This window comes from Stenella coeruleoalba (genome assembly GCF_951394435.1).
Source record: "Stenella coeruleoalba genome assembly, chromosome: 13".
Classification (NCBI taxonomy): Eukaryota; Metazoa; Chordata; class Mammalia; order Artiodactyla; family Delphinidae; genus Stenella; species Stenella coeruleoalba.
In genome coordinates, this window is record NC_137159.1 from 82,497,496 (window position 1) to 82,512,548 (window position 15,053).

General features: G+C 38.6%; 1 protein-coding gene across 1 annotated transcript in view; it reads left to right on the forward strand.

The window, feature by feature from the left end:
- NOL10 (nucleolar protein 10) overlaps positions 1-15,053 on the forward strand; it is an 88,310-nt gene that overhangs the window by 53,776 nt on the left and 19,481 nt on the right. Inside the window, exons 14-17 of the mRNA XM_079940276.1 lie at positions 4,145-4,271; positions 7,840-7,919; positions 8,121-8,219; positions 9,266-9,355. Of these exons, the coding sequence (XP_079796402.1) occupies positions 4,145-4,271; positions 7,840-7,919; positions 8,121-8,219; positions 9,266-9,355 (396 nt within the window). The remainder of the gene's footprint in view (positions 1-4,144; positions 4,272-7,839; positions 7,920-8,120; positions 8,220-9,265; positions 9,356-15,053) is intronic.

The window sequence follows — 15,053 nt, forward strand, 5'->3', positions numbered from 1 at the left end:
CACCGCAACGAAGAGCAGCCCCCGCTCGTCGCAAATAGAGAAAGCCCACGCACAGCAACGAAGACCCAATGCAGCCAAAAAATAAATTTATTTTTAAAAGTCAGGGTAACAATTTCATATTTAATTGCTGTGCTATATTATCGGTGATTTTCATATAAATAGGAAATACTAAGTAGCATTATAAGTAAATGGGAAAAACTATGGCATCTATATTGAATTAGTACAGTTTGGTTCTTTGTCTCTAATGATATTAATAATACTTTGTTGTTATTTTAATCACCCTTGATCTGTTAAAACCATCCATCCAGTGATCCTCAGTCCTTATTTCTGCCTTAACCCAGCTTTAGGATGTGGCACAGTGGTTTTTCAAAAGAATGGGGCAAGGGGTACCCTCTTCTGTCAACTCCCTAAGAATCTTAATATTCATCGTCTGTCCTCCCCACTCTTAGTCATTTTTGTCCATTACCAGAATATATGAGAATTTTGAGGTTTTAAATTAAGCATATGTACTTAACATCTTAAAGGTAGATTGTAATCATAGAGGCAGATGAGCTTGGGCACATGGCATGTATTTTCATGTACCTTAAAATTGGTTCTTTTGCCCAAACGGATTAGAGCAAGTAGATACTCGGCTGCATTTCAGTCAAGGCCTTCCCAAAGCACACTGATAAAGATTCTTTCCTATTTTGGAGGACCAAGTATTTCTGTTTAAATTGATTGATATGATTGTCATTAAAGTTGCTGAGGGACCCACAGTATCCCTTTATAGCAGTTTGATGAGTCCGTGTCCAATTCTCTACTTTTACTGACCTGTGACTTTAGGAAATTCTTATAAAAAGTGGAAAGTCATTAACAGATAACTGAAGTTTAAAATAGAACAGTCTTTACCAAGTTTCTGAAACAAAACTCTTCTGGTGCATAAAAATGTAGATAACCAAGCAATAATCAGTTTTGACTGCAGTATAGAATATAGCAATGTAATGACACTACAGAAAGCCTGGAAACTTTTGACGTAGTAGTGATAGTACACCAATTGTTAAAAAAGATGTTTTCTTCAAGTTGTAAAGCCTGAAATTTAAGAATAAATTAATATATTTTTACATATTCGTTGAAGGATTAACATATTTTATGAATAAAGACCGAGGAATTTTTACACATGAATTAATATTGTGGTCATTATAGGTACATCAGAGCTGTGCACGTGGTTAAACCCTCCTTATTAGTTAAGCCAACCTCTGTTTTTGCAACTTAGTGGTAGACCTTTGAGGAAAGCTCTGATGCGGATAAAACCTTCAGTGAATACCAGTTAAATCAGTAATTTGAACTTTGTTATGGTTACTCTGATTTTTTTCTCTGAGTAGGAAGTAGGGAAACGTGATTAATAATCAACCCATTAGACTTAGTTTTGTTTTTGATGGAAATATTTCCTCCTGTAAAATTTAATGGCCGTGAATTTGATTGCAGAGATTATTTTCCATAACCAGAGCTGTCCCTGGAGAGGCAATTTGAAACAGTTTCATTAGAATCCAGATAACTATCAAAAAGAGTGTTGTGGAACATTATAAAAAAGGGCCATGTGAAAGTAAGTTCAGATCTGGTCTGATATTTTAGTATTCCTACCCCTCATCCCCCAAGAAAAGTCAGTAAACACAGTGTAATCTTTTCATTGTCTTTGAAGCCCATGTTTATGACTGATTTAAGGTTTAAAGGTGAAACTACTTTATTATGAGGTCCTTTGGTACCAGTACCCCCTTGCATAGGAGGCAAAATAAGTCTGACTTTCACTAAAAAGTGTTCTTATATCCAGTAATTTTATGGTGAGGTTATTTGAATGTTTTTATCTGAGTGAGGACAACTAGACAATTTAAAAAATACTTTTGCCAAAGTAAACCCTTTAAGTCTTCATGCCTTGTGCAGTGGAATTCATGAATGCATTCATACATGTTTTATGTGTGACTAGATTTATTTATGAAACACTTATTGAACACCTACTACTTGGCAGGCAATGTTCTAGGTACTGGAAATTAAGCACTTAAAACAGATGAAGTTTAAACCCTCCCGTGAGAACAATTTCTTGAGGATTTTACATTCTAGAAAAGTGCTAAGCGTTAGTGTACTTTCTTCCTCTCTAAAAGAGGAGACGATTGCTGTCCTTAGGTCATACACCAGTACATGGCCGAGCTTTGCTTTTGCATATTTGTGACTGATGGGAAGCAGATACCCTGTAGTTGCAGGTGCCTAAACTCTCACTCTCAGAAGGTGCCCCTGTGGTTTTCCTAGCTTGCTCACGTGTTCATTCTAACCGGAAGTCCTTTCAAATATACTTACTGAGTGTCCCAACCCGGCCTGTTTCATCTAGCCCTCGCCCGTCTTCCACGTGGATTCCGCACAATCTCAGTTCATTGCTTTGAACGGCTGAGTGTGTGCTCATGTGCACGTGTGTGTGCATGCACAAACCATCTGCTGCAGTTAGGTTTCTAACTCCGTGGGGAGTAAGAGGATAGTGGGGACCTTGGTTTAGCACCGTGCTTTATGTGTAGTAGCAATTAATATCGATATTTGTCGACTTCAAGCTACTGTCCTAAAATTGCTTAAAATCACAGCAGTTTCTTTAAAGTGGTCTACATTGAATTTTTTTAAAAATACCTTTCATTTCTTGAAGGTTTGTCTTTATGGTTAGTCTAACCACTTAGCATATCAAGACCTTTACCTCTGTTTTAAAAATTGTACAGATTATGCAAGTAAGAAAATTCTCCATGGGACTTTTTTTTTTTTTTTTTTTTGCTGTACGCGGGCCTCTCACTATTGTGGCCTCTCCCGTTGCGGAGAACAGGCTCCGGACGCGCAGGCTCAGCGGCCATGGCTCATAGGCCCAGCCGCTCCGCGGCATGTGGGATCCTCCCAAACCGGGGCACGAACCTGTGTCCCCTGCATCGGCAGGCGGACTCTCAACCACTGCGCCACCAGGGAAGTCCTCCATGGGACTTTTTAATGCTCATTAAGAGTTGTTTTTCATGTTCATGAGCCCCACAGCCTTTGGCAGGAGTGGTGGGATCACCCTCTCTAATCAGGCAAAATAATAGAATTAATTAGTACGGCTGTATCTTATATTTACTTTTTTTTTTTTTTTAAATGGTTGAAGAGGGTGTTGGGGGCTGTCTTCCTTTGTTATAACTCTCTTCCTCCTACCTTCCCTTCTCCAAAAAGTTTAAGCTAGATTTAATAATTTCCATTATGAATTTTGTTTTTTTTCCTCTGTATGATTGATTACTGTCAAAATACACAGGCAAGAAGTCATTGGAAGTTCTGTTTTGTAAGAGCCCAGAGTTCTCTCTTCTGAAAGCCTCCACCGTGAGAGAGGGTTTCAGTAGCTTGGCTTTCCCGCTGAGTGTTATTTCTTTTGGGATAAGCATTGACCTCAATGCGTGAGGCATCTGCTGGGAAAGATTTGTACCAAGGGCAAAAGCGTAAGAAGCAATCACGGTATTTTATGGAAGTGATTGGGTTACAAATTGAAGTATTCATATTTTATTACTTGGTTATAAATTCTGTTCAATCCTTTGTTCCTCAGCCTTTTATTGGGACTGATTGTGGATCCTGGCAGCCCATTTTAGGTTAAATCTAAAGAATTCTGTATACAGAATTTTAATTTTTAATCAATTAAATGAAGTGGACCATACAAGATAGAATGTAATTATCAAGTGATTAGTTGAAAACCCTTAAAAAGGGTAATTCTCATTTTGGACTTTCGTCCTGAGTGGCAAACAAAAGGTCTGATATGCCAAGTGTGCTTTTGTAGATTCTAGTACTGTTTTGAATGAAAGAGATAATAGAATTATAGACGGATGTTACTATTACTACCTGAATTATTATTTATATTTTCATAGTTCTCATGTAAGAATATTCATTAATATTGTTGTGTCCCAGACTGAGATTTTTCCCTTATAGGACTAAGTTCTCCCTACTCTGTTTTTTCTCTTCCATTATAGACTTGATTATGCATATTGCAGTTGTTTCTCAGTACTTCTGATAGAATCAAGGATTTTTAAATTATATAAATATAACACGAAATCTGGTTGTAAAATAACTCTTAGTTCACATGATTAGAATGTACATTTGCTAACCTTCTAATCAACGCCGGCAGGTTTTGGGTCCTGCTCCCAGGTGGTGTTCCTTCTTAGACAACTTGACAGAAGAACTGGAAGAGAATCCAGAAAGCACAGTTTATGATGATTACAAATTTGTCACCAAGAAAGACCTTGAAAATTTAGGTAAAAAAAATTATGATGAAATGTTTATAAGATTATTTCTACTTGTTTTTGTTTTGAGTTTTGAACATTAGAAGCGATGGAGTCACATTTATCTGATTTTCCAAATCTCTTTCTGACAAATCAGACATTAAACTTAGTATATATAATCTCTGCTTAGAAAAAGATTCAGATAAATTCAACCTACTGAGGCTTTTTTGTATCTTAAATGAGGAATAATTTTTTTAACCTACCACCTATGTATAGGAAAAGTCTCAGTCAAGGGAGCAGTGACTTTCAAGTACTATTTGAATATAATAAGATTTTGAGAAATCTCAGAGACTGCACGGAAATGATTTTTGTCCCCCTGTAGGTTTGCTTATTAAAAGACCTAATCCAAAACTTAGAATCCATAGATTGAATCCTCAAATATGTAGAACCTTAACAGTTACTTAGGTTTAAAGAATACAAACCAAGAAATGCTTCTTAATAATGGCCAACATTTAAAATAGGGCTTACACGTGCCAGGCTGAATGTTTTATATACAACTCATTTAATCCTCACAGCTATGGAGTGGATACTATTATGATTTCATTTTATAGGTAAAGAAACTGAGGCACAGAAAGATTTTTTTTTTTTTTCCCAGAAAGATTAAAGCAACTTGCCAAAGGCTTCAGTGGTTGGTAAATGTGAGGGTTAGAGTTTTAAACTTAGAGTCCATGCTCTTAACCTCAGACATACTGACCCCTCTGAAGAACATATTTATCTTAGTTGACTAGTACTGGTTTGTAGGATAACAAGACTAGGTTTTGCTAATCTTGTTCTATTGTTGGGAAAAGGCTACACAGCAAATTACTGAGAATGGGAAAACTTAGAGGATCCGTTCTCCACAAGCCTAGGCAGCTTAGTTGTCTTTAGAACAAATAGAGGTACTATAGCAGTTAAATGCTAAAAGAAAATAGAATCACATACCAAGTAGATTAGAAGAGAGATTCTTAAATTCTATTTTTAAACTATATCTTTTAGCACACTTAATCCAGGCAGAATTATTTTCTACCAACTACCACCAAAATAATTCTTTAAATTTTAATGTGTTTAAAAAGAAAAGAGTTGTATTTAGCCTTTTAAAAATATGACTTTTGGATGAAATAGGGTGAACTAAGTCTTCCTACTGAAGTGCCTCCTTACACACCCCCAGCGTGATTTTTGCAGTCTGCTTGCGTCACACTCACCCGCCTTCTTAAATTGGAGACTAGAAAGTCATTGCTATTTTGTGGATTTTTAAAAACTACTGTGTTTAGTATATTTTGGGTGTTTTTTTCAGTCTCTTCACTGTGTTTATTTTGGGTGAGGAAGGCAGTGATAAAGGTTTAGATACGTTTTGTTAAAATGCATTCATACTGCCTATTTTTAAAACTATGGAAATAGATATAATATTCAACAAAATAAGTTATACTAGAAATCATCTTCATGTAAATTAGTAATATCTTTTAATATTAAATAAGCCATTGGTTATAATTTTTCAACAGATTTTACGATCATATATAAAACCTTTTTAAATAATTTATGTTAAAGTAAAAATAAGGCCATGTAACTAACTTCCCTTATTTCTTAAGATTATAGCATTGAATACTTGCAAGTTCTGACATTTCCCAATTATGGCCTTTAGCAGGTCCTATACCGTGTTTCATGGGCCACTGTGTATGCAGTGCTGGATGGGTAGCATTGTGGCTGATATCATGGGCATTAGAGATGGGCTGATATGGGCTCACATCCCATGACTAATAGCTCTATGACTTGGCCAATTTACTTAACCTCATTGTGCCTTGGTTTCCTCATCTATAAAATGGCAATAGTAATGATACCTACCCATAGGGTTGCTTGGAGAATGAATCAGATAATGCTTGAAAAGTACTCAGCACAGTTTTGAAACATAATACATAAATGTTACCTATCATTTTAAGAGTTTTGTGGCAAATAAGTTTGAGAAATGTTAGGTTAAGCCAAGATAAATCAGTTTCTCTATTTATGGACTTCTTTGCGCCTTTAATGCCATCATACACTATAAATCTCCAGGAGTGGGAGGAGAATATGAAACAGTTCCCAAACTTAACTTGATCATAGAACCTCTCCTTCCTCAAAGATCTCTTGGGACTAGTGTTCTGTGGAGCTAATGATGAGAAAAGCTGCTGCTCCTGCCAAATTCTCTGTGTAGAATTATTTGAATATGAAAAGCTTTCTCCTGGAATGGGAGTAATGCTGGGCCATAAATATAAATTTTATATACCTAACAGAGGAAACAAATAATTAGGAGCACACATGTGCAGGTACCTAAATGCAGATTGTTACGCATTGGACATTTCATTAAGGCTCAGCCCTCCCTCCCCCCGACCCCCCTACCACCTTTTAAGTTTCTCCTGTGCAAATCCAAACCCTGTGGTTTTATTAACCTAATGAATTCTAGGAAAGTATTTTTCTGACCAAGTCTTATTACTTTATGAGATTATCCTAAATTTAATTTTGCCTTTTGATGTTATTCTGTAATGTGTACTGTTTTGTACGTCTATGTGATTTTCCTAGTAAGTGATTTTTAGGTCTGGAGCGATGTTTATTTCTTAAATTTGGAAATCAGGGTAATGTTTTCCTTGGAAACGTAGTCACTTAGTATTATACCAACTAAAGCTGCCTTTTATGTGAGTATGTCATAGGTGGTCTTATTCTGAAGATAAATATTCTCATAACCTTCCTCTATGTAAATATTTGCAATTAATAAACAATTTCTGTGACATAGGCAGAGTATCCTTATGTGCCCACCAGCACCACTAATTGTAAATGAAATCTAAATCTAGGAAACCCTGTGAAAGATACTGTTTAAAGCTTCCAAACACTGATTGGCATTGAACTTTTAATTCATCCATGATGAAGTATGTCTGTATATAATATGTATGTTGGTATAAATTTCCCAAAAGCTGTTCTTTTGGGGGAAAAACATGCCCTATCTACATTACTGTTGTGACAGTGTCCTTTGTTTTTGGAAATTATGGGCCATAACAGTGGTCTCCCCCCAACCCCAGCACTGTTCCTACTTGGCAGTTTGAAAGTTGACAACCTAGCGTTGAGCTCAGCATTTTTTGTTTGTTTGGGCTTTTTTTTTTGGCCGCACTGCACGGCATGCGGGATCTTAGTTCCCCGATCAGGGATCGAACCTGTGCCCCTGCCGTGGAAGCGTGGAGTCTTAACCACTGGACCGCCCGGGAAGTGCCCTCAGTGTTATTTTTAAAGTTAAACTATAGCTCATGGAACCCAAAATTCTGAGAACCACTTGTATAGGGAACCCTTCGTTACTTCCCTGTCATAGTTCATAAAGACCTTGCCATCATTTTTATGCTTAGTATTGCATTAAAAAGAAGTAAGGATGATATTGCTGAAGCAGAGTAAAATTTTCTTTGCAATTATTGAAGAAGATCAGTAATTCTGATCCTTAAATTTTTACTCAGAAGTGAACTTACAATCAAATTGTTGTCATGAAAGATCGTTGAGTTTTAATCAAGATTTCATAAAGATCTGCCCTCTTTTGATTAACTTTGCCCAGGGCTTACCCATCTCATTGGATCGCCTTTTCTCCGGGCATATATGCATGGATTTTTCATGGATATAAGACTCTACCACAGGGTAAGTACAAAACTACAGTTATTTTAGGTGATAAACAAAAGCATTCTGTAGCCATTTCTTCTCTACTTACTTTCGTTTTTATAAAACATACTTAAGATTTGTAAGCGATCTGTCTGTTCTTTGGCATGATAGTCATGCTGTATATGAGACATGCTGCTAAATACAATTCTCTTATTTTTAATTTTTTTCCACTTTGAAAAGGTGAAATTGATGGTAAATCCATTTGCTTTTGAAGAATATAGGAAAGATAAGATCCGACAGAAGATAGAAGAAACACGAGCACAGAGAGTCCAATTAAAGGTAAATATTGTAGTCAGCATTGAAACTACTAGAGAAAGGTACTTCATTTGTATTTTATTTATTATTCAAAGAAACCTGCCATCCATTTCTTAGTTTTTCCATCCTGAGTTTACATCTTTTACTAATATTTCTGGTATATTTTATTTGTTGTGAGGGTAGATACTCTTTACAGTTTTATCATTATAGACTCTATGGTAATGGTATTGTGGGAAAATAATGCCAGGTGAGCTGAGAGTGTCAGTCCTACCAGGAAAACATGATGCTATTTTCAAATAGGGATATAGATTTTGGAGTGTTGTTGCTTTGCTAATCCCCATTTCTTTCTGACATTTGGGAGCGTCTTAGGCTAGCTGCTTGGATCATGGGAAATGGTCATTAGACTGTGCCAGGGCCCAGACAGGAATCAGGCCACACTAATTCTATTAACGGAGGGAATTTAATGTAAAGAATTGTTACCCAGGTATTAGAGAACTGAAAAGGCAAAAATACTGAGGTATTGATAAGAGAGGCCGTGGCTTCAGGGAGCAGCTAACACTCCAGGGCTGGGCGGCAGGAGAGAGACAGGCCTGAGAGCTGGGACTCAGACCTCCGTGGAGGGCTGACAGCTGGCGCTGGGGTTCCCGAGGTAGGATGAGGCTGTTCCGGGAGCGTGGGAGAACCACAAAATGGACTCCCTGCTCTGCTGGAGCCACCTGTTGTTGCCAGGACAACGAAGCGTTGATGGGTGACGTCGCGCCAACGGCAAGCAGAGGGGAAGCGCAAACCCCATCTCCTTCTGCCTTCCGACTGAGGTCAGCCACCAAGTGATACAATCATTTCTAACTGGACATTGTTTAAAACACATGCACACATTCTCAGTGCAAAAGACTAGTGACAGGTTTTTCCTTTTTCCAGATTATTTGTTAAGTTTTTAAAAGCAGTGAGTGTGTGTATATTGGCCACAGGTCAGGCTAGGATGTGGAGTCCTCCTGTCCCTGCTTTTCGCTTTAACCTTTAAAGCTAAATTGTAGGTGTTTCAGTACAGTTTTTTTTTTCACCTCTACTAGAAATTGCCAAAAGTTAACAAAGAGCTGGCACTTAAATTAATTGAGGAAGAGGAGGAAAAGCAAAGATCTACATGGAAAAAGAAGGTTAAGGTAAGATTTTATAAGGCAGAGAAAATACTGATAAATTGTTTCTCCACTTTCTTGACAGTAACTTGTACCTTTTTTCTTTTTACTTTAAAAATGCACTTAGTTTTCTATTTTCCTTGCTTTTAAGATAGTATGTGCCCAATATGGGAAGTTTGTAGAAAAGAATATAAAGAAGAAAGTCACCCATATAATTCTATCCAAAGGCATCATTAATATTTTAGGGAATTTCCTTCCTGTCTTATTTATCTTAAAATTATAAACTATAATAGCAGGATACTACTGTATATATAAAATATTTATCCTGGTTCTATAAAATAACACACATAGCTTCCCATTTTTATTAAAAATCCTTTCGTAAATATTTTTGAGAGCTGCGTATTTTATCTTGTGCATGTATTTTAAGTAATCCTTTTATTGTTCAATACTGAGTTTGTTTATTGTTTTTCTCTGTACTAACTAGGTTTGTTTATAACTTCACAAGTAACCAGTTTTCATTTAGACTTGGCGTCATTGGGACTGTGCACTCCTATGAATACTGCTCTCTACATTCCGTTCCTAATGTAAAATAGAGAAAGGTCGGCTGTAAACTAAATAAGGGTCAATGCTTCATTTAGCTGATGTTGTCAAGACAGGAGGAGATTTTTCTGATTTTCCCGGATATGCGAAGGCTTCCTCGTTCCTCCCCAGTGCTGTTTTCTCACCTGCTTAGATCAGGCAGGCAGATGACCAAGATGGGCTGTTCTCTGGAATGAGGTGTAAAGATCCGATCTCTCCTGCAAGCCTGCAGGACCTGCCTGAATAGATAGATGGCCGAACCTCGTATCTGGGCCAGCTGTGTTGAGCTCTCAGGAGGGGATTGTTTGCTTGTTTATTCTTTCTCGGTTCTCCCTCTGGTTTTTAGCCAGGTAAGTGAACAGGAGATAAGTGAGCTCTTCAGTGCTCTTCAGTGAGTTAATAAGTGAGCTCTTCAGTGAGTTAATAAGTGAGTTAATTTTTGTACCATTCTCTTCAGTGACGTCAAGGGACTGCAACTAAAGGGTCTTGAGTCTGGCCCCCTTGCTAACTAGTTGTGTCATCATGGGTGATCCTCAGCTTCACTGGGTCATAGCTTGTTCTTCTCTAAGATGCAGGAATAGGACCAGCGAGGGGCGTTCCCAGTGCCATGAACGGGTTCACTCTCACTGTTCCCTCCGTCATCCTTGGCCTCCTCATTCTTTCTGCATCCTCTTATCCTGGTCTGTTCGCTTCTTTTAATATGCTGTTTTTTTCCCTTCTTTTTCCAGTTCTTTTAAATTTATTTTTTATTGGGGTATAGTTGTTTTACAGCGTTGTGTTAGTTTCTTCTGTACATGGAAGTGGAGTTCCCTGTGCTATACAGCAGGTTCTCATTAGTTATCTGTTTTATACATATTAGTATACATGAATCAATCCCAATCTCCCAGTTCATCCCACCCCCACACACACAAGTAAGTACATAGATGGCTTTTACATTTCTACTTTGATTACATGAATAGTATACCAATGTTGAAACAATGACTTAAACTTGTTATATGAATTTATACATCTATATGCTGTGGCTGTGCACCTTCCTGCTTTACATCAGTGTATTAAGTATATATGTATATCTTAAAATGTTTAAAATGTAAGTGCTTCCTGTACGTTGACTTTCTCCGCAGAGTATTCACATTGATTTATTTTCTTTCTTCCTTTCTTTCTTTCTTCCTTTCTTTCTTCCTTCCTTCCTTTCTTTCTCTTTCTTTCTTTAATAAATTTATTTGTATTTATTTATATATGTGTTGGATCTTCGTTGCTGCACACGGGCTTTCTCTAGTCGTGGTGAGCGGGGGCTACTCTTCATTGCAGCGTGTGGGCTTCTCATTGCAGTGGCTTCTCTTGTTGCGGAGCATGGGCTCTAGGCACGCGGGCTTCAGTAGTTGCGGCACACAAGCTCAGTAGTTGTGGCTCACGGGCTCTAGAGCACAGGCTCAGTAGTTGTGGTGCATGGGCTTAGTTGCCCTGCGGCATGTGGGATCTTCCCGGACCAGGGATCGAACCCGTGTCCCCTGTATTGACAGGCGGATTCTTAACCACTGCGCCACCAGGGAAGTCCCCACATTGATTGTCTTGTTAGCCCAGCCTGAGGATGGTTAGGGAGGTACCTTTCAGCTTTATATGTCCTTCTGCAAGCTTAATGGAAGTGGTCTTTGGATTTACATGCCCTAAAGTTTCAGTAGGGAGGGAGTGAAGCTAATTTAGGCTGCAGATGTATTCTTTTCTATGTTTTATGCTTATGAGTCTTTATTACATTTAATGTTATAGAGAGTAGGGCACTTAAAATTTAATTTTGATACTTTGTGCAGCACGGCATACACATAAAAAGTTAAGGATCAGGATCCTTTTTAAAGGCCTTATGATTGTGGAGATGTGGGGGAAGCGCCCTTTTCTCACCATCCCCCCATCTGCCTCACAGACTTTCGTTGAGGTTAGGGACGGCCGGAAGAGATGGAGAACACAGGCTGCCCTTGCTGTGCACGTTAGTGCGGGATGGTAACAACGACCCTGGGAGCTGAAAACATGCAAAGTGATCTGAGGAGTCAATGGGAAAATCATGGTTGTCTGTGCCTTTAAGACAGTTTCAGTCAAAACATTTATAGGGTTATCCTGTAAAGAATCATCAGACCATGTGCTATTTCTACTGCAAGTGCAAAGAGGAAGAACCTTGGAAATTCTTATCTTCTTCCATCAAGCAGTTTCCCTTCAGCTGTTGGAAGCTGGAAGCATGGTGTCTGTAGCTGTGTGAACTGTAGAACCCTGCCAGAGAGCGGCGTTTGTACAGTGTGCTCATCTGCTCTTAGTGGCTTGCTGACCCAAGTCAGGCTCCATTACCAGAGCTCAGTTTCTTTCCAGAAATACTTAAATATAGTCATCTAAAAATCTGAGTCTGTTATTAGACAGTTTGTATGATTTGTTTAACAGTTTTATCTAATTAAAATGACCTGGGGAATTCCCTGGCGGTCCAGTGGTTAGGACTTCGCACTTTCACTGCCAGGGCCTGGGTTCGACCCCTGGTCGGGGAACTAAGATCCCACAGGCCGCGTGGTGTGGTTCCCCCCCCCGCCCCCCAAAAAAAGACCTTAAAAACCATTCGTGAATTAAGGAAAGACTTCTTCATTATAATTGTAAAGAAGACTTGAAGGAATTGTTAAATCCATCAGCAGTTCATTAGTCTCGTCTTTGAATTCAGCTCTTTAAACCCGCAGGAGCTTTAATAGCTCTGATAACTTCTGATTTGAAAGTCAGCATGGTGCAGTTATGTTCTGCTTTGGCTCCGGCTGAAATTTCATGGAGGCCGACGGTGAAATATGTTCCCAGATATCACTATCACTGATAACATAATTAAAGTCTAAGATGTTTACCTTTCAGTTGATGTTGGATCTGCGGTGGCAAGTGACCCACCTCATAATGTCGCGAAACATCTGGACCTTATCCAAACTTAGAAATTTGGTAGTATTAATTGGTGGTATTTGGTATTAATTAATTTGATGGTATTAATTCTAATTAAGAATTATTTCATTTATTCTTTCAGCTTTATTCTTTCAATCCAGGAACTTAGGTTCTACAGTACTGGGAAATTTTCTTAAAAAAATTTTAAGTAGTCTTTCCCAGCTGTGATTCATGGTCATTTGTTCAAATTAAAGAGTGAAAGATTTGAAAAGCTGACGGGAGGCTCTGAGGTGGAGACAGGGCTCATCAGTCCTGTGTGCTGACCTGGCCAAACTGTTTATTTGGGGAAGCGCCAAGCGGCAGCATCTTTCAGCCTTTCTCTCCGCCGCTCCGAGTCTCCTGATTGGAGGCTGGTGGCCTGGCTGCCAACATTCTGAGGACTGAGAGCTACCATCAGGAGGGCTTGGGGTGTCGGGGTGGGTGGCACCTCAGCCCCTCGCCTACACCCCCTTGGTGCCAGGTGCTCCCCTTGCCTCCCCGTGCTGTGGCCCCAGCTGGCCACGTCCTGCCCTCCAGAGAAGCCTCCCTCCAGCTGGAGACCGCGAGTGCTAGACCTTCCTTTAAGCTTCTGCAACCTCATCGCTCCTGTTTCCTTTCCTATCCTTCTCATCCTTAAGGATTTGTGTCTTTTTAAAGCCCCTTTTCTATTGTGTTAGTGGGGTTTTAGCAGAGATTAGAAGATGCTCATGTTCAAACCACCATCTTTACTCAGAAGTCTGCATCACCTTAGTTTCATAGATATCATAGCATTGAAAGAATTAATCTGTTTTAAATGTTAAGTATTTCTCATATATGTCCCTGTGTTGGGACAAAGTATTGATAATAAGCATGCTACTCAGATCTGCACACAATATACTTCTTTGAGGCAGGGCTGTGGCATGAGCAATACTTTAAGATGTTTCCTAAATTCCAGTGGCAAGTGTTCGGCATGTGGACATGTGTATTTATGGGGCAGATCGCTAGCCAGACGCTCGTGAACTACTATAGAACGTCACTAACTACATCTCATCCTAGACAGCTGTGAAAACAAACAGACTAGGAAACTCTGATGGAAATATTTTTACAGCTGGGTTAGAAGAGTTTGTATTTTATATTTGTTCTTCTAAGGCATACTTGTCTTTAGGCAATGCAACTTATTTGTTTTAAATTAAGGGAAAAAAGAATACTAGCCAACATATCCTTTTTTAACACATTTCTCAGTTATTTGTTAAATGTGATTATGTAATAATACAGTAAGATGAAAAAGAAAAGTTTTCCCTTGGGATTTACATATACACACACACACACACATATATATATATATATATATATATATATATATATATACACACACACACACACACATACATGAAACCTGAAAATGTGTAACAGGCCAATAGCTATTCATGTGGTCTTTGGCAGTATTATGTATATGTATCCTGTGTTTACAGGTAACTCTGAAATTTATCCAGATTATCCCCCTCTTCTCTCTTGAGTCCTGGTGCCTTGATATTAGGCACCTAATGGTGTCTGTCAGAATCCAGATGATGTTCTCCTTGAGCCATAGACTGAGTTAACCAGTCTTAAATGGAACGTAATTTCTTTTTTTGATTCAAACAATTGGACTTTATTTTTTATTTATTTTTTTAACATCTTTATTGGAGTATAATTGCTTTGCAATGTTGTGTTAGTTTCTGCTTTATAACAAAGTGAATCAGTTATACATATACACATGGAACATAATTTCTTTAACTTTTCTCATGCACTGGATATTTTTTTAAGACAGTTTTTACTTTAGAACAGTTTTACGTTCACAGCGAAATCAAGAGGAGGGTACAGAGATTTCCCATATACCCCTGCCCGGACACGTGCGTAATCCCCCCTCCCCCCATTAATATCTCCCACCAGAGGGAACATTTGTTACAATCGATGGACCTACATTGATACATCGTCATCCCCGGAAGCCCACAGTTGACATTAGGGTTTCCTCTTGGGGTTGTTCACTCCGCGGTTTTGGACAAATGTATAATGACACGTATCCACTATTAGAACATCAGAATATTTTCACATCCCCTCAGATCCTCTGTGCTCCACCGTTCACCCCTTCCTCCTGAGCCCTGGCAACTACTGATCTTTTTACCGTCTCCATTGTTTTACCTTTTCTACAGGGTCATATAGTTGGGATCGTAGCCTTTTCCTATTGGCTTCTTTCTGCTTA